The following is a 19,931-nucleotide window of genomic DNA, read 5'->3' as shown; positions in this document are numbered from 1 at the left end:
AAGCAAAGAACAAGTAATAAAAGTGCTTATATTTTGATAACCCTCACAGTATCTGTATAGTCAAGGAAGGTTCTCACTAAGAAAATCCCAAGGAGCTTCCTCCTCATGAACTCCTAGAAGGTCCTTCATATGCAAACTCCTCTGCTCTCTGGGACCTCTCATGTGGATGCACCATCTCAAGTGGCAGAGTTGGCCAAAATTTGGCTAAGGAATTCTGTCCTCTTCCATCCATATCCAAGCTCCATGTTCCTTTTGGTTTTGGTGGGAGTTCCATCCCGGGAAAACCTGAAGTATGGTGCCTTGGGTTGGAATGTCTTGGTTTACACTTCACTTACCATCTCAAGAAACGTGAAAGGGCCCAATTCTTCCATATTTCGTACAACACATTAAACACAGGGGACCAAGACTTATTTCGCACTCCATTTGTCAGTGAATTCTGAGGCACCTCAAAAGTCCATAAAAATGCCACACCCTTTCAATAGGGGAAGTACATCTTCTGCTGACAAGACCTCATCAAAGAGTAAGGTCTAGGAACCAACCCTTATCAAGATAAGAACCCCAAGGATGAAAATGGCAGCTTTGCATTTGGTATCTCCCACAGCTGGTTTGAAATAATACATTTTCTAATTCCATCCCGTCAGTTTGTGATTAACCAGATTTACTACCATTTCAGATTTCACACTAGTTACTCCAGAGATCCACTGGGAGAGAATGATTAGGGCAGTTTAGAAGTAAGTTGGGGGAAAGAGGGGTCAGAGGGAGAGAAGGGGACAAGGAGAAGAGACTCTGAGAGCCAGTGAGGGGCAAAGGAAATAGTATCATAATAACAGAATCACACAGGTCTGGCGATTATTTAGGGATGTACTTTTTTTTCAAAATGGTAGCAAACTAATGCTGAGGTAAAATACTATACTACTGGGATGCCTGGGTGGCTCAGCGGTTGGGCTTCTGTCTTCAGCCCAGGGCATGATCCGGGAGACCCGGGATGGAGTCCCACACTGGGTTCCCTGCAAGGAGCCTGCTTCTCCCTCTGCTTCTGCCTGTGTCTCTGCCTCTCTCTGTGCATCTCTCATGAATAGATAAATAAAATCTTTAAAAAAAGAAAATACTATACTACTGCAAAAGGGCCTCTATTAAATATGGTTTCCTTTATAATAATTTTAAAATATTTCCATAGTTCTTTTAAAAGTTAAAAAGACCTTTAAAATCAAACCCCCTCCACCTTCTCTACCTCCCACCCCCATAAGATAAGATTACTCTTCTGGGGCTAAATCTGGGCAGACAGCTGGCATGAAGCAGGGCAGGGAGGAGGGGGGCACAGGCTGGTAAACCAGGAAAGCAGCCCCTTCTGCTGCACAATTGTGAACACCGCCCCCCCCCCCCCCCCCCACGAAAAGGGCAGACAAGTTACAGCTTGGCCAGAGTGGACAGAGCTCTGGGGGTCATGGGGAGGTCAGCTTTGAAGGAGAAATCCCAATGAAATATAAACACAGCATTGTGGAAACCAGACAAATCTCCCATAGCTTGTCCAGCCAGCGTTAATCTCGCCATCAGCTGTGGTGCATAATCTAAACAAACGGATCCGGCGGTTTGTACATCTGGAAGCTGTCATCTTCTGGAGCCTCCGAGCGGCCGTCCCTGTATCTGATATAGTCCGTCACTGGCTTCCAAACTGGCTTCTACACTCCTAGGGAAGGTCAGGAGTGGCTGGCAGCACAGAGACAGGAGGGACCTGGAGGGTCAGGTGCCCTGGGGAGAAGGCACCTGAGGCTATTTGGTATTGTAAAGCAATGATTACTGAGTGTTGATTTTTCAGTCATTTTTTCCAGATATGCAAGAAAAACCACAACTACTTGCACCTGTATGTGGGCACCTGCTCTTGCAATCTAATCAATGCCTACCTAATAAACATCTTCTAAAAGTACACAGGGGACCAAGGAGAAGAAAAGTCTTTCTATCCCTTGTGAAAGGCACCTCAGCCCTGGGGGACAGCTTTGAAAACGGGCATTGAAATCAGAGCCCACGTGGCCCATCCAGGCTCAAGACTTCAGCCCCTCACTGTGCCTTTGGCTCTGCTGCAGAAGGGCACCCGGGGAAAAGAGGTTTGCAAGAGCATCTGGAGGAGAGCTAGACCACCGAAGAGTGAATGTACTGTACTGGCTGCCAAAAGGAGCTCTTATTTCAAGATGAATTTATAGTCTAGTGGTGTTTTTTCCTGCTTTTTACAAAGTCATCCTCATGCTAAAAGCTTCACCTTACTGTTCTTGAAATACAACAAGGTCTGTCTTCAAAATTAAGTTACCTGAAGGAAGAAAATACTTTAATATACAGCCTTTTCTTTCTCCATGGCTTGCCCCCACCCACACTGTACCCCCAACCCTTGTCAACTTGTCACGTTATTTTTATTTGATACTTAATGTGATTCTAAGAAAAACAACAAACTTAAGTTATTAGTATAAAAAATAGTTACCATTAGTTACCTAAAGCAGTAAGTATGGAGATGAGGAGGGAGTATTATCTTAAAGAAGAAAATTCTTTTACATTTATGGCTGTGCACTTGCAGCCATACTCCATCATCACAAAAGCCTTCCATCTGCACAGCACCGGTCTTCCAATTGGAATCTATCATCAAAACCAGTGTTTCTCAATTGGGGTGATTTTGTGCATCCCTTCTGCCCGACCCCCCGGCCCCTGGCCACATTTGGCAAGGACTAGAAACATCTTCAGTTGTCACAACTGGGAGGCTGCTACTGGCATATACTGGGTAGAGTTCAGGGACAGTGTGAAACATCCTATGATGCACAAAGCAGTCTCTGTGATACAGAATTATTCAGCAAAATGCCAATAGTGAGAAGACTTGCTCTACACCGAAAGAAAGGATGGTGAAGTTCATTTATCTCCTACAACTGCCCGAGTTCAAGCCAAGAACACTGAAGGCATCATACTAGCAAGGAACAAACTTGAAAGCACTTATAAAACATCAAGCAGGCATTAAAAACATTTTTTTAAAAGTTTCCTTAGGGGGAAAAAAAAATCAAAGTCACAACTTGTGTCCCCTTCCCTTGCTAGCCCTCCAGAGATGTTAATAACCAAACACAAGGCAATATGGATTCATTTCAAGGCTGTTAATTACCCTTTGCCATAAAGGAGCCAGGGGCTGGGCAAAGCTTGGGGGGTGGGGGTGGGGGGGAAGCTCCAAAAGATAAATGAACGTTCTGTCACCAAAGAGTTGTCACAACAAACTTGTGTCTGGGAGGGTTAGAGTGGGGGCAGATGTTATGGGAGACAGGAGGATAAAGGTGCCAAGCAAGGGGCACCTGGATGGCTCAGTCTTTAAGTGTCTGCTTCTCCCTATCCTGCTCTCTCATGCACTCGGGGCTCTTGCGTTCTCTCTCCTCTCACTGTCTCTCACATGCACTCTCTAATATATATAATCTTAAAAAAAAAAAAAAAGTTTAAAAAAAAGGTGCTGAGCAAAAAAGGAAAAGCCAACAGAGAAATGGGCAAGATTACAAATAAAGGATTTCCCTTCTGTGCTCAGAAGGGCACAATTCAGGTGAAGCGTGTCAGGAGCAGGGAGGGCACAGAAGACCAAATATGCCTGGATGGAGAAGGAGACAGGCAAAGAAGGGCTAAAGGAAAAGCTGGTAAACACTCAGTCACATGCCCTGGACACCTCAGAGACCTTCCTGCCATGCAGCTTGGCTTTCCAGGCCTCAGGACCACCTCAGACCTGGAATCCCAACTGGAGGCATGCACTTGGGAGTTCTCCTGGAGGCCACCCCTGTCCTCTGAGCCTTGGTCTTGGAGCCTCAGCAACCGGAGGGAGGCAAGCACTTGGGAGTTCTCCTGGAGGCCACCCTTGGTCTGAGCCTTGGTCCTGGAGCCCCAGCACCCCCACCTCTGTGCCTGGCTTTGTCCCTCTAGGTCCAGGCTGTCCTGGAAGGCGTCCCTGCTATTCTGCTGTCCTGCCATCCTGTCTCTGGTCTGTAGAATCCTGCTGGGGGCAGGTCCTCTGAGAGCAGAGACTGTGGTCCTTTACCAAGCCCTCTCGGGAGCTTTGTACAGCACCTGGCACAGAGCAGGCACAGAGAGCATGTGCAGCAGGAATATTTTTTTAAAAAGGTTTTATTTATTTATTCATGAGAGAGGCAGAGACACAGGCAGAGGGAGAAGCAGGCTCCATGCAGAAAGCCCGATGTGGGACTCGATCCCAGGACTCTGGGATCCTACCCTGAGCCAAAGGCAGATGCTCAACTGCTGAGCCACCCAGGCGTCCCAGCAGAAATATTTTTAAGTAACAATTAGTTTCTCCCTGACCTTGCCATCACTGACGTGTATTTCAGGAACGGCAGATGTTCACCACACGATTCCACAGACTCTTGTACCCAACCTCATGACTCCAGTCACAAGTAAACTACATAGATGTTTTTGACTTGCAAATACTATAACCCTAAGACCTAGGGTAGCGCCTAACACATACATGGAGTTTCTTTCTCAAAAGAAACTGGTTGCTGTTGCAAAGATTCCAACAATCAGTGTATAAGAATCAAAGAATTCTTATCATCGATGTGATAAAAATAGAAGAGTCTTTCTTATCTAGCTTATGTTGGTCAGCACAGTGTGGCCAATGTATTCAAACTGTCTTATAAAGAGCCACATTTCCCCAGCATGTTGATGCATGAAAGTCAAATCAATGATGCAGCCTATCAAGTGGATCCACTTAATTTGCTAGCTACATTAAAAAGGTAACAATTATTTTGGCAAATACAAGGATATACACAGTAAGTCCATGTGGACACACAAACACAAAGGTAGGTGAAGATATATATATTGTTGAACAACACAGGCTTGAACTCTGTAGATCCACTTAAATGCAGATTTTTTTTATACAGTATAGTACTGTCAATATATTTTTTCTGCTTCTGGATTTTTGCAATTATGTTTCCTTTCCCCTAGCTTACTCTAAGAATACAGTCTATGATATATATAACATATAAAATATGTGTTAACTCGCTATTTATTTTATCTGTAAGGCTTCTAGTCAACATAAGCTATTAAGTTTTTGGAGAATCAAAAGTTGTACATGTATTTTCAGCTGCACTGGGGTCAGTGGCACCCCAAACTTCTCAGTGTTCAAGAGTCAACTAGTATATATGTGTGCTTGTGTATAGGTATCTAGATATACCTATCTCCATTGGCCTTTGTATACTTCTATGTAGTTTGTGTGATATGCCTTTAAAAAAAAAAAAATCAAAGGAATAAGCATATTCCCAAACTGTCTCTGAGCATTCCTCTCCCCTTAAAATCTCTTATGTTTTCTCAGTCTGTTGCTTTTTAACTAGGGAAGTATGCAATCTCTATTCATTGGGTTTCTTTAGCGTAGCAACCTTGTTTATGCTCAGAACATTATTAAGAAAACAACCATCGAACAGACTTCTTTGCTGATTGTGATGAGGAATTTATCAAAGATTAAAGTACAAATTAACCTGTATTCCGAGTTGCTACTCATTTTACTCTGCTACAGTCTAGGACAGCAGGAAATTCCAACTCCTGAAAACATGTGCTTACACCACTTACTGTTGATATGAACACCAAGCCTACTACATCATAAATAAGACCTCCTCACTGTTACCTCTTCTTTGAATTTAAGTTAAAATTATGAAATGGTATAGCAGCCTCATCGGATCTCTTGTTGTGTTTACTTGGGTTTATGAAACTATGCTTCTTCTGCAGGGGAAGAAACTAGCACACAATGAATGATGAATGAGTGAATGAATGACAAATCAAGAGACCAAGTTGACTTATTAAGTCATTATGAGGCAAAGTAGACATTTAAAATGGAACAATACTTGTTACTACATGTAAAAACATCACATACACTATCACATTATAAAAGTAAGTATAATAATAGACAGCTACTCTATTGAGTTGTAAGGCATGTGATAATAGATAATGAACAGTAATGGTAGTTGAGCAACAAGTGATAGCATTAAGTAACATTTGGTTAAAGAACCAGTGGAACACGCTGAAGCTACCAAAACAGAATGGGAAGAAAAATAGCTCAAAGGCCCAAAGTTGGCAAAATGAGTCCTGTTTGAAGCGTCAGTCACTCCTTCATACTCTCTCCCTAAGCTAGAGTTCAGGTGAGATTGCGACTTGATGGACTGATGGTGTTCTTCCTCCTTCCAGGGCTTGAATGAAACTAATGGTGTAAGGCAGAAACATGGTTGCTTCCAGAAATATACAATGTTGAGAAAATATATCACATCTTTTCTCTTTAACTTATTAAAGATCTACTGAAAAATCTTGCTCAAAACAGCACAGAATTATCTTTTGTCATCACCACTGATACCTAACAGACGTGTCAATCCGAGTGGTATAAAGTGAACAGACCAACAGAGCTGGGAGGCCCCCTCAGCTCACCTGGTTCTGTCCTAGAACCTCCAGTAGTTCCCCAGAGTCTGGTTAATCATAACATCTCTCAAGTACAGTCCTACCGTCCAGGGCACACCAGTCACACTGCACCTTACTCCCACTACACCAGGGGCCTTCTCCTCCGCTGGGGCCTTTGCTTGACCCCCTTTCTGAGGCCTGCGCAGACATGCCTCCCTACCACTCTCTCCAGGCCATCCTAATTTGCCTCACCAATTCCAAAGAAGCTTATTTTTTCTTCCCATTTGACTTTCATGGCCAACTTCAACTGTGAGCCCAAATTTACTGCAAGCCCACCCAACTAATATTTCTAAGTGTGTGGATTTGTGTACAGAGAGCGTCTCACAGACTTCAATGACCCTTACAGGGTAGGTACTCTGTAAACTCGGTGCTAAGACATGCTAGGTGCTCAATAAAACCCTTCTTTTGCCTACTAACGACACCAAAGTGCTCAACTGAGGTAAATTACTACCCCCAAGGATTCAATACAAAGAATACTTTTGTATATATCACCAACCTATTTAAAGAAATAATATTTTCTGGTCTTAATTATTTGCACTATTAATTGTCACTTCTCAATTAAAGACTCCACTATAAGGTTGCAAAACACCCAGAGCTGAATCTTCACAAACAAGGCAAAGTTACAATATTCTCTAGTTCTCCAACAGCATCCTGAAAGATCACTGACGTAATTACAAAATACAACTCTTAGGCTTCCAAATTTTGTTAGGCAGCTTTGGCTAGGAATGCTCCAGATATTCTGGTTCAAAACATCTACATAATTACCTCAATTCTTCCTTCCGAACCCACTGTGAGCGATATCCAAGGGCAGTATTTAGGGGTTAAAATGTTTCCAAAAAGCAAGACTGCTACTTTCCAGAAAAAGAATTTAAAAAACCACCACCCATAAAAAGAACCCAAAAAACAAAAACCCCCGCATCACCATAAGAATGTAAAACGTTCCCGTCTCAAGGGGGGAGGGGATCTATTTTGAATTTACAACTGATTGAAAAAAGAAAAAAAAAAAAAGGCTTTAAGAACCCCCAAAATGAGGAATCTGGATAAAAGACTGGTAGAAGGCCTTGTAGAGCTCCTGTGTGGCCCCTCCCTCCCAACCCGAGCTCTTAAAACACATTTCTTATCTCATGCTGCAAATCGCAGCCTTGCCCCGAAATCATTCCATTTAAAAAGCCCCCACCCTCGAGGAAACATTAATCTATTTTGCAAACATGCGTTCCAATCTATGCTTTCCTGTTTTGTTTTTTTTTCAACTCTTTCCCTCCCCACCCCCCCCCCCCGTTTTTTTTGGTACCTTGAGACAAATGTTTTTTTCCCCCAGAGTTGAAAGCTGTCCAAAAACAGGACCACACACGCCGCCGCCTCCGCAGGCCCGCGCTGCGCCCGCCCCCCGCCCTCCCCGAGCGGCGGCCGCCGGGGGCGCGCGCACTCCCTGCAGCCGAAGGGGTGGCCTCTCTCGGCCCCCCCACCTCTTTCTCTTTGGACGCGGTGGGTGGGGGCGGGGAAGGGCAGGGCGCCGAGGCCCCGAGCCAGGAGTCGGGAGGCCTTCCTCCGGCCGCGTCTCGGGCGCGGCGGCGGCGGGCGGCGGCGGCGGCGGGCCCCGGGGGCCCCCGGGCGCCCCCGGGCGCGGGCAGTGGTCTGTCCCGCGGAGGGGCCCCGCGCCCCCGCCGGCCCGCCCTCGCCGCTCGCTCTCACAACACCTAGCGAAACGCAGCGCCCCGAGTAGATTACAGCGCGGCCTTTGTCGGGCGGGCCTGGCTCCGGGCCAGGCGCCCAAACAATAAACAATTCCCCCTGGTGCGGGCAGGGGGTTCTCGTCGCCACAGCAAGGCCCTAGGTGTACGCTCGGCGAATATCTTTATCAGTTGGGAGGAGGATGGCGAAGGGGCCCGGGCGGGGGGGCGCGAGGGCGCCGCGGCGCGCTGGTCTCTTACCTTCCACCCACAGCTCCTCCACGTTGGTCTCGAGATTAGCTGCCTTTAATCCCACAGCGAAGGCCCCAAATATGAGGAGGCCCACAACCAAGAACTTGCCGCAGTTTTTTTGAATGTAACAACCCAGTTTAAATAAGAGTCTCTGAAACTTCGCTCTCAGCCACAGCGGCGCTTTCCGGCCAGTAGCTTTCCCCTGAGGACGAAGCAGAAGGAGGAGTGAGCGCCGGGGAGTCGCGGCCCGCGCGTCCACGCCCGCCTGCGCCCCCGCCCGCCTGCGCCCCCGCCCGCGGACCCCGCGACGGCCGTGCGGAGGGGGTGCCCTGCGGCCTGGAGCCCAGGCCCGCCCGGTAACGCGAGCGGCGTGGGGAGGCCTGCGCAGGAAGCGGAGTCGGGCGGCAGCGTGGGAGCTGCGCCTCGGCGACAGCAGGGCGCCCCCACGCGCGACCCGCGCCGCATCCCCGGAGGTCTTGGGGGCGCGGGGGATGAGGGCCGCAAGAACAGAGGGAAGGGGGAGCCGAGGCAGGGAGGGCAGAAATCACTCCGCACGGGCAACGTTCACACCGGGGCTGGGACGGGAGGGGCCGCGCAACCCCTGCGGAGGAGCCCACCATTTAAGGACCAAGCCACGGTCGCTTCCCCGCGGGCCAGGCGCCATCCTTCACCGCCCGGGGTGCCCGGCGGGCTGGGGACTGGGGTTGGGAGCCGAGCGCACTCTGGGGACGCCGTCCGGCGGGCTCCCCGATCCTGCCCCCGCCCGAGGTGGTAGTAAGTGGGGACACACGTGGTGAGCGCGGCCGCCGGAGCTCACTCGCGACGCACTTCCCTAGCGTCGGGAGACGCTGTGTGAGCTGAATTAGGAAGTGGGGCAGCCATCTGCAACTTACGACAGTGTTTGTGATCGGAAGAGGGCAGCCACATGGATCTTTCCCTCCTCTCCCTTCCCATCTGGTTAAACGTAAAAAGTAGCCAAGCGCACGGGGGAAGGGCCCCGGCCGGCGCAGGCAGGGGTCCCGGCTGGGCTGCGGCTGATCCCGGCGGCGGCGTGATCTCGGCGCTGGCCGCTGCCCCGGCGGGCCCCCGTCTGGGTGCTCGCCTTCCCCGGATTCCACACATTGCAGCGAGCCTCGTAAACACAATGAACCCGGCCGCTTGGCAGACCCGCACCGCGGACTTAAGGTGGCAATTTGTTTACAACTTTCCCTCTCCCCCCAGGCTCTGGGAAGAGGCGACTCAAAAACTGAAAAGGAAGAGGGGAGATGCCCTCTTCCAAGGATAATTTTTAAGGGGGCAGAGATTTCGTGCTCAACAAAAGCAAAACCGGCTGCCAAAAAAGGAAACCACCTTTATTTCGGCTCCCTCCCCCCCTTCCTCTCTCCGCCTCTCTCCACTCCGCCTCCCCCCTCCAAGATGTTAAGAAATGTGGCAGCATTACAGGGGTTTGGGTTGCAAATAGGGGCAGGGGCGCGGGAGCTGGGGTCTCCCGGGCCGGGGGCACCGGGCGCTGCCGCGCGGCGGCCGCCCTCGAGGTGGTCCGCGGTGGACCGCTTTCCAGTGCTCCGGAAAAGGCATGCCGGGGAGGGCGCGTGCACACGCGCGCACACACACACACACACACACACACACACAGACACCCTCCACCCCCTGCGGACCTCAGACAGCCCTTTCCTCCCAGGACCAGAGGGAGGGTTTGAATTTTTCAATCCCCACTTGTCTGCTGCTTTTGCTGGAGAGGTGTGTGTGAGTGCTTGCGTGCGTGCGTGCGTGTGCGTGTGTGTGTGTGGCGGGGGCGATCCCAAAGAGGAAGAGGAGGGAAGAGTGGGAGGAGAGGAGAGAGTCTGAAATGCACCTTGGAAATCTGCTCCAGAGCGAAGGCGGCGTCGCAGTAGCTGGGCCGGTGCAGATAGTCCCGGTCCAGCGCGGCGCTGCGGCGCAGCCCCCCGGCCCGTCTGCGTCTCCCGCCGCCGGCCGGCCGGCCGGGGGCCCCGCTGCCGCCGCCACCGCCGCGGTCCTGGGGCTCCGCGGCGTTACCAGCCGAGGCCATGTTGCCGCCGCCGCCGCCGCCGCCGCCGCCGCCGCCGCGGGAACCGAGGCTTCCCGGACGGCCCGGCGCGCTGCTGCCGCCGCTGCGGGCTCCCGGCGCGCCCGGGCGCTCGGCCGGCGAGGACGCTGCTGGCCGCCGGCTGTTCGGGCTGGGGCTCCGGGTGACAGACCTGCCGCTGTCGCTGCCGCTGCTGCTGCTGCTGCTCACACGGCGGGGGCTGCTGCCGCTGCGGCCGCAGCCGCTGCCGGGGAGTCAGACCCTGCGCCTTCCATTGCCACATCGCGCGGGGGTCCCGAGGTCTCTGCGGCCGCCGCTGCCCACATCCAGTTCTCGGGAGGGCGGGAGCCGGCGCGCGGAGCCAGCCTGTCCTTCGGGCGCTCGCGCGGCGCTCCTCGAGATCCCCGACTCCCCCTGCCCGCCCCCCGCCCCGCGCCGCGACCCCTTCACTGCAGAAAGCGCCAGCAAATCCCTGCGGCTCCCGCCGGCCGCGCCGGCTCCCTCGGCGCCTCCCGGGTCGCGCGAGCGGCCGCGGAGGGTGAGCACGGAGCCACCGCCGCGCGGTCCGTGGGTGCCTGGCGGGTCTCAGCGCTGCCTGGCCGGGGCCGCCGCCGCCGCCGCTCCTGCCGCGGCGGGTGCTGCTGGCGGTGGCGGCTGCTGAAGCTGCTGCTCGGGCTGCTCGGGCTCTGGCTGCTGGGCTCGCGGTGGCTGTTCGGTCCCGGACTCTGCTTTCTCGTGCTCCTCGCCGACCCGCTGGACCATTCTGCCCCAGTGCAGCGCGCCTCTCTCGCTCCCGGGACCTGGGGACTCCGCTCTGTGTGTGTGCAGCGGGCAGCGGCCGCAGCAGCTCCTTGATTCAATAGATGAGATGGAAGAAGAAAAAAAAGAACTCTCTCCATTTGGAGAAAGAGGAGGAGGAGGGGAGGGGGTGGAGGGGGAGAGACCGAGCGAAAGAGAAAAAGGCTGGAGCTCCCGCCCCCGGGGCTGTCAGATGGCTTGGGTTTCTGCGACGCGATTGGCTCGCGGAGGGCAGAAATTACTCAGCAAACATGACTATTATTAGCTGCTTAGCAACAGCTCACCAAAGTAGAGAGACCACCCAGGTAGGCAACCCCAGTGTGTGCATCCCCGGCTTCGGGGGGAGCCTCCGAGAGCGCCAACCTTCTTGCATGCAATACTTCCATTAAGGAATGCTCCCCCTCCCTTTTCTTTCTTATTCCTTTTCTTTTCTACAGTGTCTTCTTTTTGTAAGACGCCTTTTGCGCGCGCGCACACACTCACACACACACACACACACACACACACACACACACACGAGCATTTGCCTCGCGATAGACAGGGGGGGAAATGTAATATTTTTTTAAGCGCTTAAACAATTTCTGAAATTCCTCAAAGAAAACCCTTTCAGAAGCACCTTGGCCTCCAGCTGCAGCAAACACTGGGAGGTCCGGCTTGAATTCCCAGGCCTGCACCAATAATGACAGGGTGGTGGATAGTGCGCCAGTGTGTGCCAGATTTTTTTTTTTCTCCTCTTTTCTTTTTTAACTAAAGAGAAGACTTAGGCTCTCGCAGGGAACAACGCCTCGCATTAAGATAAACAAAATGGAAAGTTAAAGAGGAAAGTAAGGACGTTGAGAAAAGCCACCCTTTCTTAAAATCCTTCCCCCCCCCCCAATACCCATGGCAGCACAGTCCCCGTTTGAAGGAGTCAGAGTTTTAAAAACGTGGAATCGAGACACTGAAGCAGAGGCGTTTTTATTTGAATCTTTAATATGACATATGTAAAAGAGAAACACAGAGTCCTTTTAACAGCCAGGAGCAAAGGAATTGTTTCATTGAGAAAAAAAAGAAAGTTTTCCTATTTGGGGTTCACTTGGACTCCCCCCTCATATCGCCCACATGTCCTTGTTTATTTAAAGTCCGTTTAAAACGTTTTGTTTTTTTTTTTCAAAAACTGGTACGCATCCTGTTATATTTAATAATAGCGTGACGTTGGGGAGAATAAAGGCTTTGATGTTGGATTCATTCGAAACAAATTGTGCGCTGATTGCGAGGACTTGTCAGGACACTACGGCCAGTGTCACCGAGACATCCCAGGGATTCGCTTCCCGTTGGGGAAGAAAACACGCGACCCTCTGAAGTGGATCCTGGGGCCAGAGACGAATTAAACTCCCTACACAGTTCCGTTTTTTATTTAAATATCATAAAAATGATTAAGAGTGTAACTTGTTTTTCTTGTTTGCGGATTAAGTCCCTCCCTGAGACAAGGACCAGACCCCCACACTCTCGATTCTGTTTCGTTTTAGTATTTTTGCCTTTCTTTTTTAAAAACGTGGTTGAACTGCAGAGGGGAACCCGCGTCAGCCAGAAGCCGATTGCAGCCGTGAAATGGGGCAGTGTGGCTTTAAGATGCACACGGTGTGTGTTCATTGAAAAAAAAGAAGAAAGAAAGGAAAGAAAGAAACCCAGATGGAGGGAAAGGGGGAGGAGCAGAGAGCAGGCGGAGCCCACGCGCCCACGTGACCCAGGGCCGGGCCGGGGCGGTGCGCGGGGCGGCCGGAGGCCTGAGCGCGCGCGTCTGCGTCCGCCTGCGCGCACCCGAGCTCCGGGACTCCCCGCGCGGCCCCGGCGGAGCAGGTAGGGGAGTCGGTGCGCCTGGCTCGCGCCCGGCGGATTCTAAGGCTCCGGCGCGGCCTCCCAGGAACCCAGACACGGCTCGCGCCCCGCCGGCGCGGACCGACGTGCCGGACGCGCCGTAGTACATTCCTGAAGGCGGCCCGGCCCCCTTACGTTGCCCAATGTCCGCGCGGCCTCCTCGCGGCCGGCCAATGGCCGAGCGCACGGGTCCCTTCCCATTCAGCGGCCGGTGTACGCGGCCCCGGCCCGGGGGGACTGCAGCCCCGCGCGCAGGTCACCCGGGCGCCCACGCGGCTCCCGGGGGGGACTTGTCGGCCGCCCTCCTCCTTCCTCTTTGGTGGCTTCCACCTCCCTCCTTCTTCCGTCTCCCCTTTCCTTGCTCCTTCCTCTTCCACCCGTTTCTCTTCCTCTCGATCCAGCCGCACCACCTTCCTTCTAGCCTTATTCTCCTTCCTGGATTCAGCGGGAGGCCCTGTCTCCTGAACTCCAAGCCGGCGGAACGTGTGCAGCACCCCGGGCGAGGTCGGGTGCCCCGCAGGATAGAGACAAAGACGGTAGAGGTGTCTGAGGGTGTTTACGAGATCAAGAGGAGGACCGGAGGACCCGGCCAGCGCGGAAATTCAAAACTCGGAACTCCGAAGGAGCACGTGATTCCGTGCGCCGCTCTGGGAGGGCTGTTAAAGTCCAGAAGAGAAGAAGGCAAGCACCGTGCAATTGAAGTGACACATTAATAAATAATATCGCAGGAAGATTGGGCTCGACACATAGCAAGTTTAATCTTGAAGCGATGTCCTGACCTTTATTATGTTTGATAAAGAACATAAAGTAGGAAAGGTGATTTATTCCAACTTTTCTTACTGAGCGGTTCTGCAGACGAAGTTTCAAGTCAAACTATTAAGTGCTTACCACTGGACATTTTTCAGAGAGTTGGGGGTTGTACCCCTGGTTTTACCTGTCTTTTTAATACTTGAGTCGTGCTGTCTAGCAAAGTAACCATGTAGTGATAGGTTGCTATGTTTGTCTTTTCAAATTCCTTTACAGCGTTTTGTTTGTTTGTTTGTTTGTTTTTTTACCAAACATTACTTGTGCCACCCAGTCTTTTATTTACAGCAATTTCAGTTTAGCTACTTGGATTATGGACTTCTAAAATGAAATGATAGGCTATGTACACATCATGGGTCCTTATTACTCTCTGCACGCAGCTGCCTATCCTCGTTCTGACTGCTGCACCATTTGAATGGCAAAGCTCTTCCACTCGGGCTCATTTCCCTCAGTTTGACTTAATTCCTAAACGTTTTGAACATTGATCTCCCGGGTTTTCAGCGCCCTCAGCCTCCTCACCCGCTGTTTGATAGGTTAACTTTTCAGCATCTCAGACAATAGTCCTTGCCTGTAAATTCTACCCATCGGTTCCAGGACGCAGTCCGCAGCCAGGGCTCTAACGAGCGCTATCTTAATCTCCCCACCCCCACCCACCGCTTCCCCTGTGGTCTGCTTTTTTCCTACACAGAGATGAATTACTTTGAGGATCTAATTGGCCTTGTTTCTGTAACGTTTTAAGAAAGGGAAGAGGAGCTAGTGTAAAAGCCTGCTCGACTTGGGTGGTCAGGGCTGAGGCTGCCCCCAATTTGCCTCATTGCTGATGCATGCGAGTGCGACATTCCCAGCGATAATGTTGTTCCTAATCAATCTGCCCTTATTTACATTTGTAAGCGTTGTCGGCTTTAATATGCATGCCCTGTGCAGGGGACCGCTGCGCCACACCGGGTTTGTTAACTTCAACTAACCATAAGAATTCTCCAGACCTGAGATGAGGCTGGCTGGAGGAGCCAGGCCTGTGAAGGTGTCTGCTGGGAACAGTCCCTTTAATGGCCTCTCTGGAGTGTGGCTCCCCTCCTGAGAGTTACCAAATAAGTGAGAGCTTGGGCCTTTTCAACCAGCAGGAGTTGCTGGCTCACTTTGGAGCAACAGTAGAGTGTTCTGTTTCCCCTTTCCAGGTAAAGGGGAATGCATCATCTCAATGCATCAATTGTCATTTAGGTCATCCCATTATGATCCAAGACTTCATAGGAATCTGTAGTTTTCAAACAGATTTCCTTAAACTTTTAAAATATGAATATGAAAAATATTTCCCCTTTTCTGCTCCAGTACTTCGAATCTGTGGCCACACTACATACATCTCAAAAATGACATCTGATTATCCAAGTGATAACACTGAAATGAAACATCTGCCCTTTGTATTCGGACATTCCATCGATAAGCAATTGTGGGAGCTGGACTTGGTTGGGTAACTAGAAACCATGGTGAGATTTAACTTTTCACTGGTTTCTCAGATCCAATGAAATGGGTCTTTAAGATCTAGTGTAATTTAGCTAATTTTTGCAGAGTAGAAATGAATAAAGGGGTAAATGTATTCGAGTAAGTTGACTCTGGGTCTTGTTATAATTTTGCCTGAGCTTAATAATTCTTTTCCATAAATGCAAAGAATTGCAAATGTTACATTAAGTCCCACAGTATGCCTGTTGAGAGGCTGCGATGGGGAGAGGAACTGGGGATTTGATGTAATATTCTATTTCTGGGTGGGGAGCCCAAGGTACAGGATGTGAGTGATGGGCCAGAGCTTGAGCACTTGAAAGCAGGTACTTTGACTCCGCTCAAGCCAGTATGCCACCATCCACCACATTTTCTTGGCTCCCTAAGAATGCCTTATTATTTTCTCATTGGCAGCTTTTGTATTTACTTAAAGGGGTGATGGTAGAAAATGAGTCTAAGAAGTTTCAGGGGGGAGGGGAAAAAAAAGATTCAGCAGCCACAGAATGAGAAACTCCAAAGCATGACTCTCCTCCCCTTCCCCTTCTACCTTCTGTTCCCTCCCCTATTCCTTCCTCTCCAGGACTGGAGGAAAGGGAACAGCTCTAGCCAACTTGTCAAAATAATGCTGCTAATTACCCCTGATCTCCTTTAATGGGAAGCTGCTCCCAATCCCACAAAGGAGTAAATGAGATGTCTACAGCACAAACCCAGGAGCACTGGCATTTTTTGAGCCAGCAGTGAGCTTAGGATGGGGGCAAAGGGTGGTAGAGGGGAGATGTCCAGAGTAGGTCCCAGAAATCTCCACATTTATTACTCCAGGTTCAAATACTAGCTTGAAAAGGAGAATTAGACTTTATGCGGTACCAAAACTTTTGGTCACCAAATACAGAGAAAATGTTCAGAGCCTACAATGAACTTGAAAGAAAACATAGCATTGATCCTTGTACTGATGTGCCCCCCCCCCCCCCAAACCACATCTATCTCCAGTGGATAGAGATGTAGTCTGGAAAGACCCAGACTCTGAACATTTTTTTTTTCCCTTCATCTCTCTCTTGCCTCATCTCTATCTCCCCATCTAATATATCTATATCAAGCTTTGCATTTGGCAGAAGGCACACCATTCATTTTGGTGATCTCTGCCATTGGGTCTTGCAAGAAAAAGAAGCTGAGCAACATGATCCCTTTGACCCACTGCTGGAGCAACAAATTTATTAGAGATATAAGCATGAGAAATGAAAGGGAAGTAAAACAATTCCAGCTTATTGTGTGTCTTTCTTTCATACTGCTAATCCGGTTTACACATCACGCCTACATGTCTCAATAGGGCTTTATACACTGTGGCAGAGGCGGGAGAAAATAAAAGGTGTGTGTGTGTGAGAGAGAGAGGGAGGGAGGGAGAGAGGAGAGGAATGAGGATAAAAACAGGGAAGACAGATAGTTTAATCCATATTGATTTGCTTCATCAGTTTTTCTATCTGTAGAAAGTTGAAGACAATTTGTAAAAGCAGCCTCTCCCCCACCAACAAAATTATTCCAAATGGTGTGAACTCCTATTCAAATAGCTTGTTAGATTAGGACTAGATTATAACCAGAAATTAGATACACTTCTCACAGTGAGTTTGAAATGAAGCTAATACCCCAAATTGAGAATGGGCCTATTGGTGTCCACCTTGATTCAACATTTTAATATAAAAAGATATTGGACTCAAAGACATTTTACACAGCCTTGTGGAAGGAAGCTGGATGACAGCTGGAACACACACAAACTCGCAATTGAAAGCCCCTTGTTTTACAACATGGGTGCACAATGCACCTGAGGCAACAATTTATCCTGAGGTACCACCCAGAAATAAGTTACAGTAACAAAGGATGACACCAAAAAGCATTGTCTTTCTTTGTCAAGGCAATTAATTGCATGTTGAACAACTGGAGGAAGAAAGAATCGCACACAGAATGCTGAAAAAGGACTATTGTAGTTCAAGACCTCAGTTATACAATTATGAAATATGTAGGACCGCCCATTGTGAGTCTTTTTTGTTTATGTCTAGTTCTTTTAGATTTTCCCCTCCCCAGGGAGGAAAGAGGGTAAAAATGGAAGAAGATAGTCTTCTCTCCCAGGTCTAGGAAAAGGGAGGTCTCTGGGTGTCTTCCATAGAAAACAATCCATATGGCTCTTCTTAGGTGTTGGGCATGGAGGTCTGAACACTTGGGACTGATCGCTCAAGCACACCCTAGGAGTCACTTTTAACACGAACCTAAATATCTGGAGGCCTAACCCACGTCATCCCAGAGGTACAGTCCCTGAGGTCCTGTGGGCCCAGTGTTGGCATCGGGTCTAAAGGGGTTTGAATCAGCCTGCCCCGCCTCAGGACTCCCATGAGGCCACACTCGGCACCGGCTGGCCGCCGACCTCTTTAATGGGTGGCAGGCACCAGAACGCCCCACTGCGTGGGCGCAAGAGTCAACGCGTGCATCTCCCACCAGCGGCCCCTTCCTGAACCCAGAAAAGCACCTCTGGCCTCTTTTCCCACCAACGGCGGCGGGAGGGGGATGTGTGAGCGCTGGGTTTTTAAGGTGCTTCTCGGCCAGCCCTGGGCGTCGCGCTCCGGGCGTGCGGGTGCGGGAGCGCGTGCGGGAGCAGGAGCGCGCGCCCCTGCCCTCCAGCGGGGCTCCCCGGGCGCCCCCGAGAGCGCGGGGCTCGCTCCGGAGCGCGCTCCGGCCCGCACGCTCCCCGCGGTGCTGTCACTCTCCGCACCCGCCCTCCCAGCCCAGCTCTGCCTCCTCTGGCGAGTCGGGAGCCACCAGCAGGCTGCGGAGCGGAAGCCAAGGTGGCGACCCTTTCAAGCGTGAAAATGGGATCCCGGGCGACCCCCTCCGTGAGAACTCCCCCCGGAGCCATTCCCCGGCCGGGCCCGCCGCAGTTGGCCCCCTCCCCGCCCCGCGGGGCCGGCCTCGGGGAGGAGGGGGGCGGGGGCCCGCGACGAGCGAGCGAGCGTGGAGACCCGGCCGGCGCTCCCGCGCCCCGGCGGCGCACCCCCCGCCCCCAGCCCCGCGGCCCCGGCGCGCCGCCCGCCCCTCCCGCCCGGCCCCGGCCCCGGCCCTCCGTCCGCCGCGCGGGGCGCCCGGCCTCCCGCCCCCCAGCCCCGCGGCCCCGGGGCGCAGGCGGCGGCGGCGGCGGCGGCGGCGGCGGCGGCGGCTGCACTCACCATAGCCGGCCGTCAAGCCCTGCCCGGAGCGCGGGTGCCGATGGCGCGGACGCTGCGCTTGAGTTTCACATCAATTCCTTTTTCCCCCTCGCCCCCCTGTCCTGGTCCAGCGCTCCTCCGTCTTCTCCCCGTCTTCCCTCGTCTACCCCTAGCCTCGTCGCTGCGGGCCTCTTTGTCTTCCCTGTCGTCGTCTTTTTCTCCGTCTTCGTCTTCGTCTTCTCCTCCTCCTCCTCCGTCTTTACAAAAGGAACGGAAAGTGTAAAAACCTCGGCGCGCTGGGCCGCCGGAGGCTCTCGGCGGAGTGCAGCGCGGACTCACAATTACAAGCCTGTTTCTATTAAGCAGTTCCATGGCCCTCGGCGTGGGTGGTCTGCCGCGCCATAGGCAGGACCTGTCAGGGTCACGTGACGGATCCGAAAACTTTACCCCTTTACAATAAACTCAAGGAAAGCAAAGTAAACTCGAGGAACGTGCTATCAGCACTGCCCTCCTGGGTAAACAGGCGCTCCCCTCCCCGCCTTCCTGGGAGGCGCCGGGTCGCGCGAGCTCCGGCGAGCCCCGGCCCCCCTCCGCCCTGTCTGCGGGGGGCCGCGGGGCGGGGGGTCTCGGCGCGCCACCTCGCCTTCCCCACCTTGCGCGCTCCCACCGCCGCTCCCACCACATACGCGCGCGCACACGCACACGCACACGCACAGGCACACGCATCATTTGCTAACACCGAGCCACTTGCCCGAACCCGGGGGCGGGGGTCGCCTGGGGCGCGGGGAAGCCGCGCTGCAGCGTCCCTAGAGCTCCGAGAAATGCGGGGTGCCGCGAGCGCTGCGGAACACCACCACCTTGCCTGTCCTCAATTCTCAAAGCCCTTTCCTGCTCGCATTCCCACGGAAGCCCTGAGAAGCTGGGAGCATTCGGGTTGACAGGCCCCAGGCTGACGGGGAGGCAGGGAGCCAGGGAAGCCGGGCAGATAACAAGAGCCTCCCCGGGGAAATGTTCAGGGCACCGAGAAGTAAGTGGATTCGCGTCGTTTCTGTCCGAGGTCGCTGGGAAGCTGCTACTTCTGAAGAGACCAAGGTGGAGTCCCGTGGAAACCAAGATTGGTAGCTGGCTGAGGAATTACTAATTGATATTTGCTTTTTTCCCCTTCCAATTACTGTGGTTTTTGGGGTATGCCACCCAAATGCTCCCACCCACGCTGCCTTCCCAAATGTGGCAAGCTTGGGTGATGGGGTTAGACGGAAGTGCCTCCGTGCCCAAGGGCTGTTAGCCTCTTGCCCTAAATGGAAAGTCCTGTTCCGGAGAGACCCTGCTACAGTGTTGAACATTTTATCTGCTCAAACCTGCAGGGTAGAC

General features: G+C 52.0%; 1 protein-coding gene and 1 long non-coding RNA gene across 7 annotated transcripts in view; one reads left to right on the top strand and one right to left on the bottom strand.

The window, feature by feature from the left end:
- The window catches only part of LOC111096354, a 16,109-nt gene extending 10,216 nt beyond the window's left edge, over window positions 1–5,893 (top strand). Inside the window, exon 4 of the long non-coding RNA XR_005353974.1 lies at window positions 5,737–5,893. This is a non-coding gene — a long non-coding RNA (uncharacterized LOC111096354). The remainder of the gene's footprint in view (window positions 1–5,736) is intronic.
- The window catches only part of PTCH1 (patched 1), a 70,597-nt gene extending 51,885 nt beyond the window's left edge, over window positions 1–18,712 (bottom strand). For 2 of the 6 annotated variants that reach the window (XM_038526857.1, XM_038526856.1), the window contains exons 1-2: window positions 10,234–10,428; window positions 8,388–8,580 (exon numbers count right to left, since the gene is read on the bottom strand). In XM_038526857.1, the coding sequence (XP_038382785.1) occupies window positions 8,388–8,580; window positions 10,234–10,428 (388 nt within the window). Of the gene's footprint in view, window positions 1–7,747; window positions 7,850–8,387; window positions 8,581–8,995; window positions 9,150–9,271; window positions 9,488–10,233; window positions 10,429–18,581 lie in introns of those variants that run through there. The other 4 variants (XM_038526858.1, XM_038526861.1, XM_038526859.1 and 1 more) reach the window with 4 other exon arrangements.
- Between the last annotated feature and the right edge of the window lie 1,219 nt (window positions 18,713–19,931).

The sequence above is a fragment of the Canis lupus genome, chromosome 1 (assembly GCF_011100685.1).
Source record: "Canis lupus familiaris isolate Mischka breed German Shepherd chromosome 1, alternate assembly UU_Cfam_GSD_1.0, whole genome shotgun sequence".
Taxonomy (NCBI): domain Eukaryota; kingdom Metazoa; phylum Chordata; class Mammalia; order Carnivora; family Canidae; genus Canis; species Canis lupus.
The sequence above is the reverse complement of the archived record's forward strand: the minus strand, read 5'-3'. Positions and strand labels throughout refer to the sequence as shown.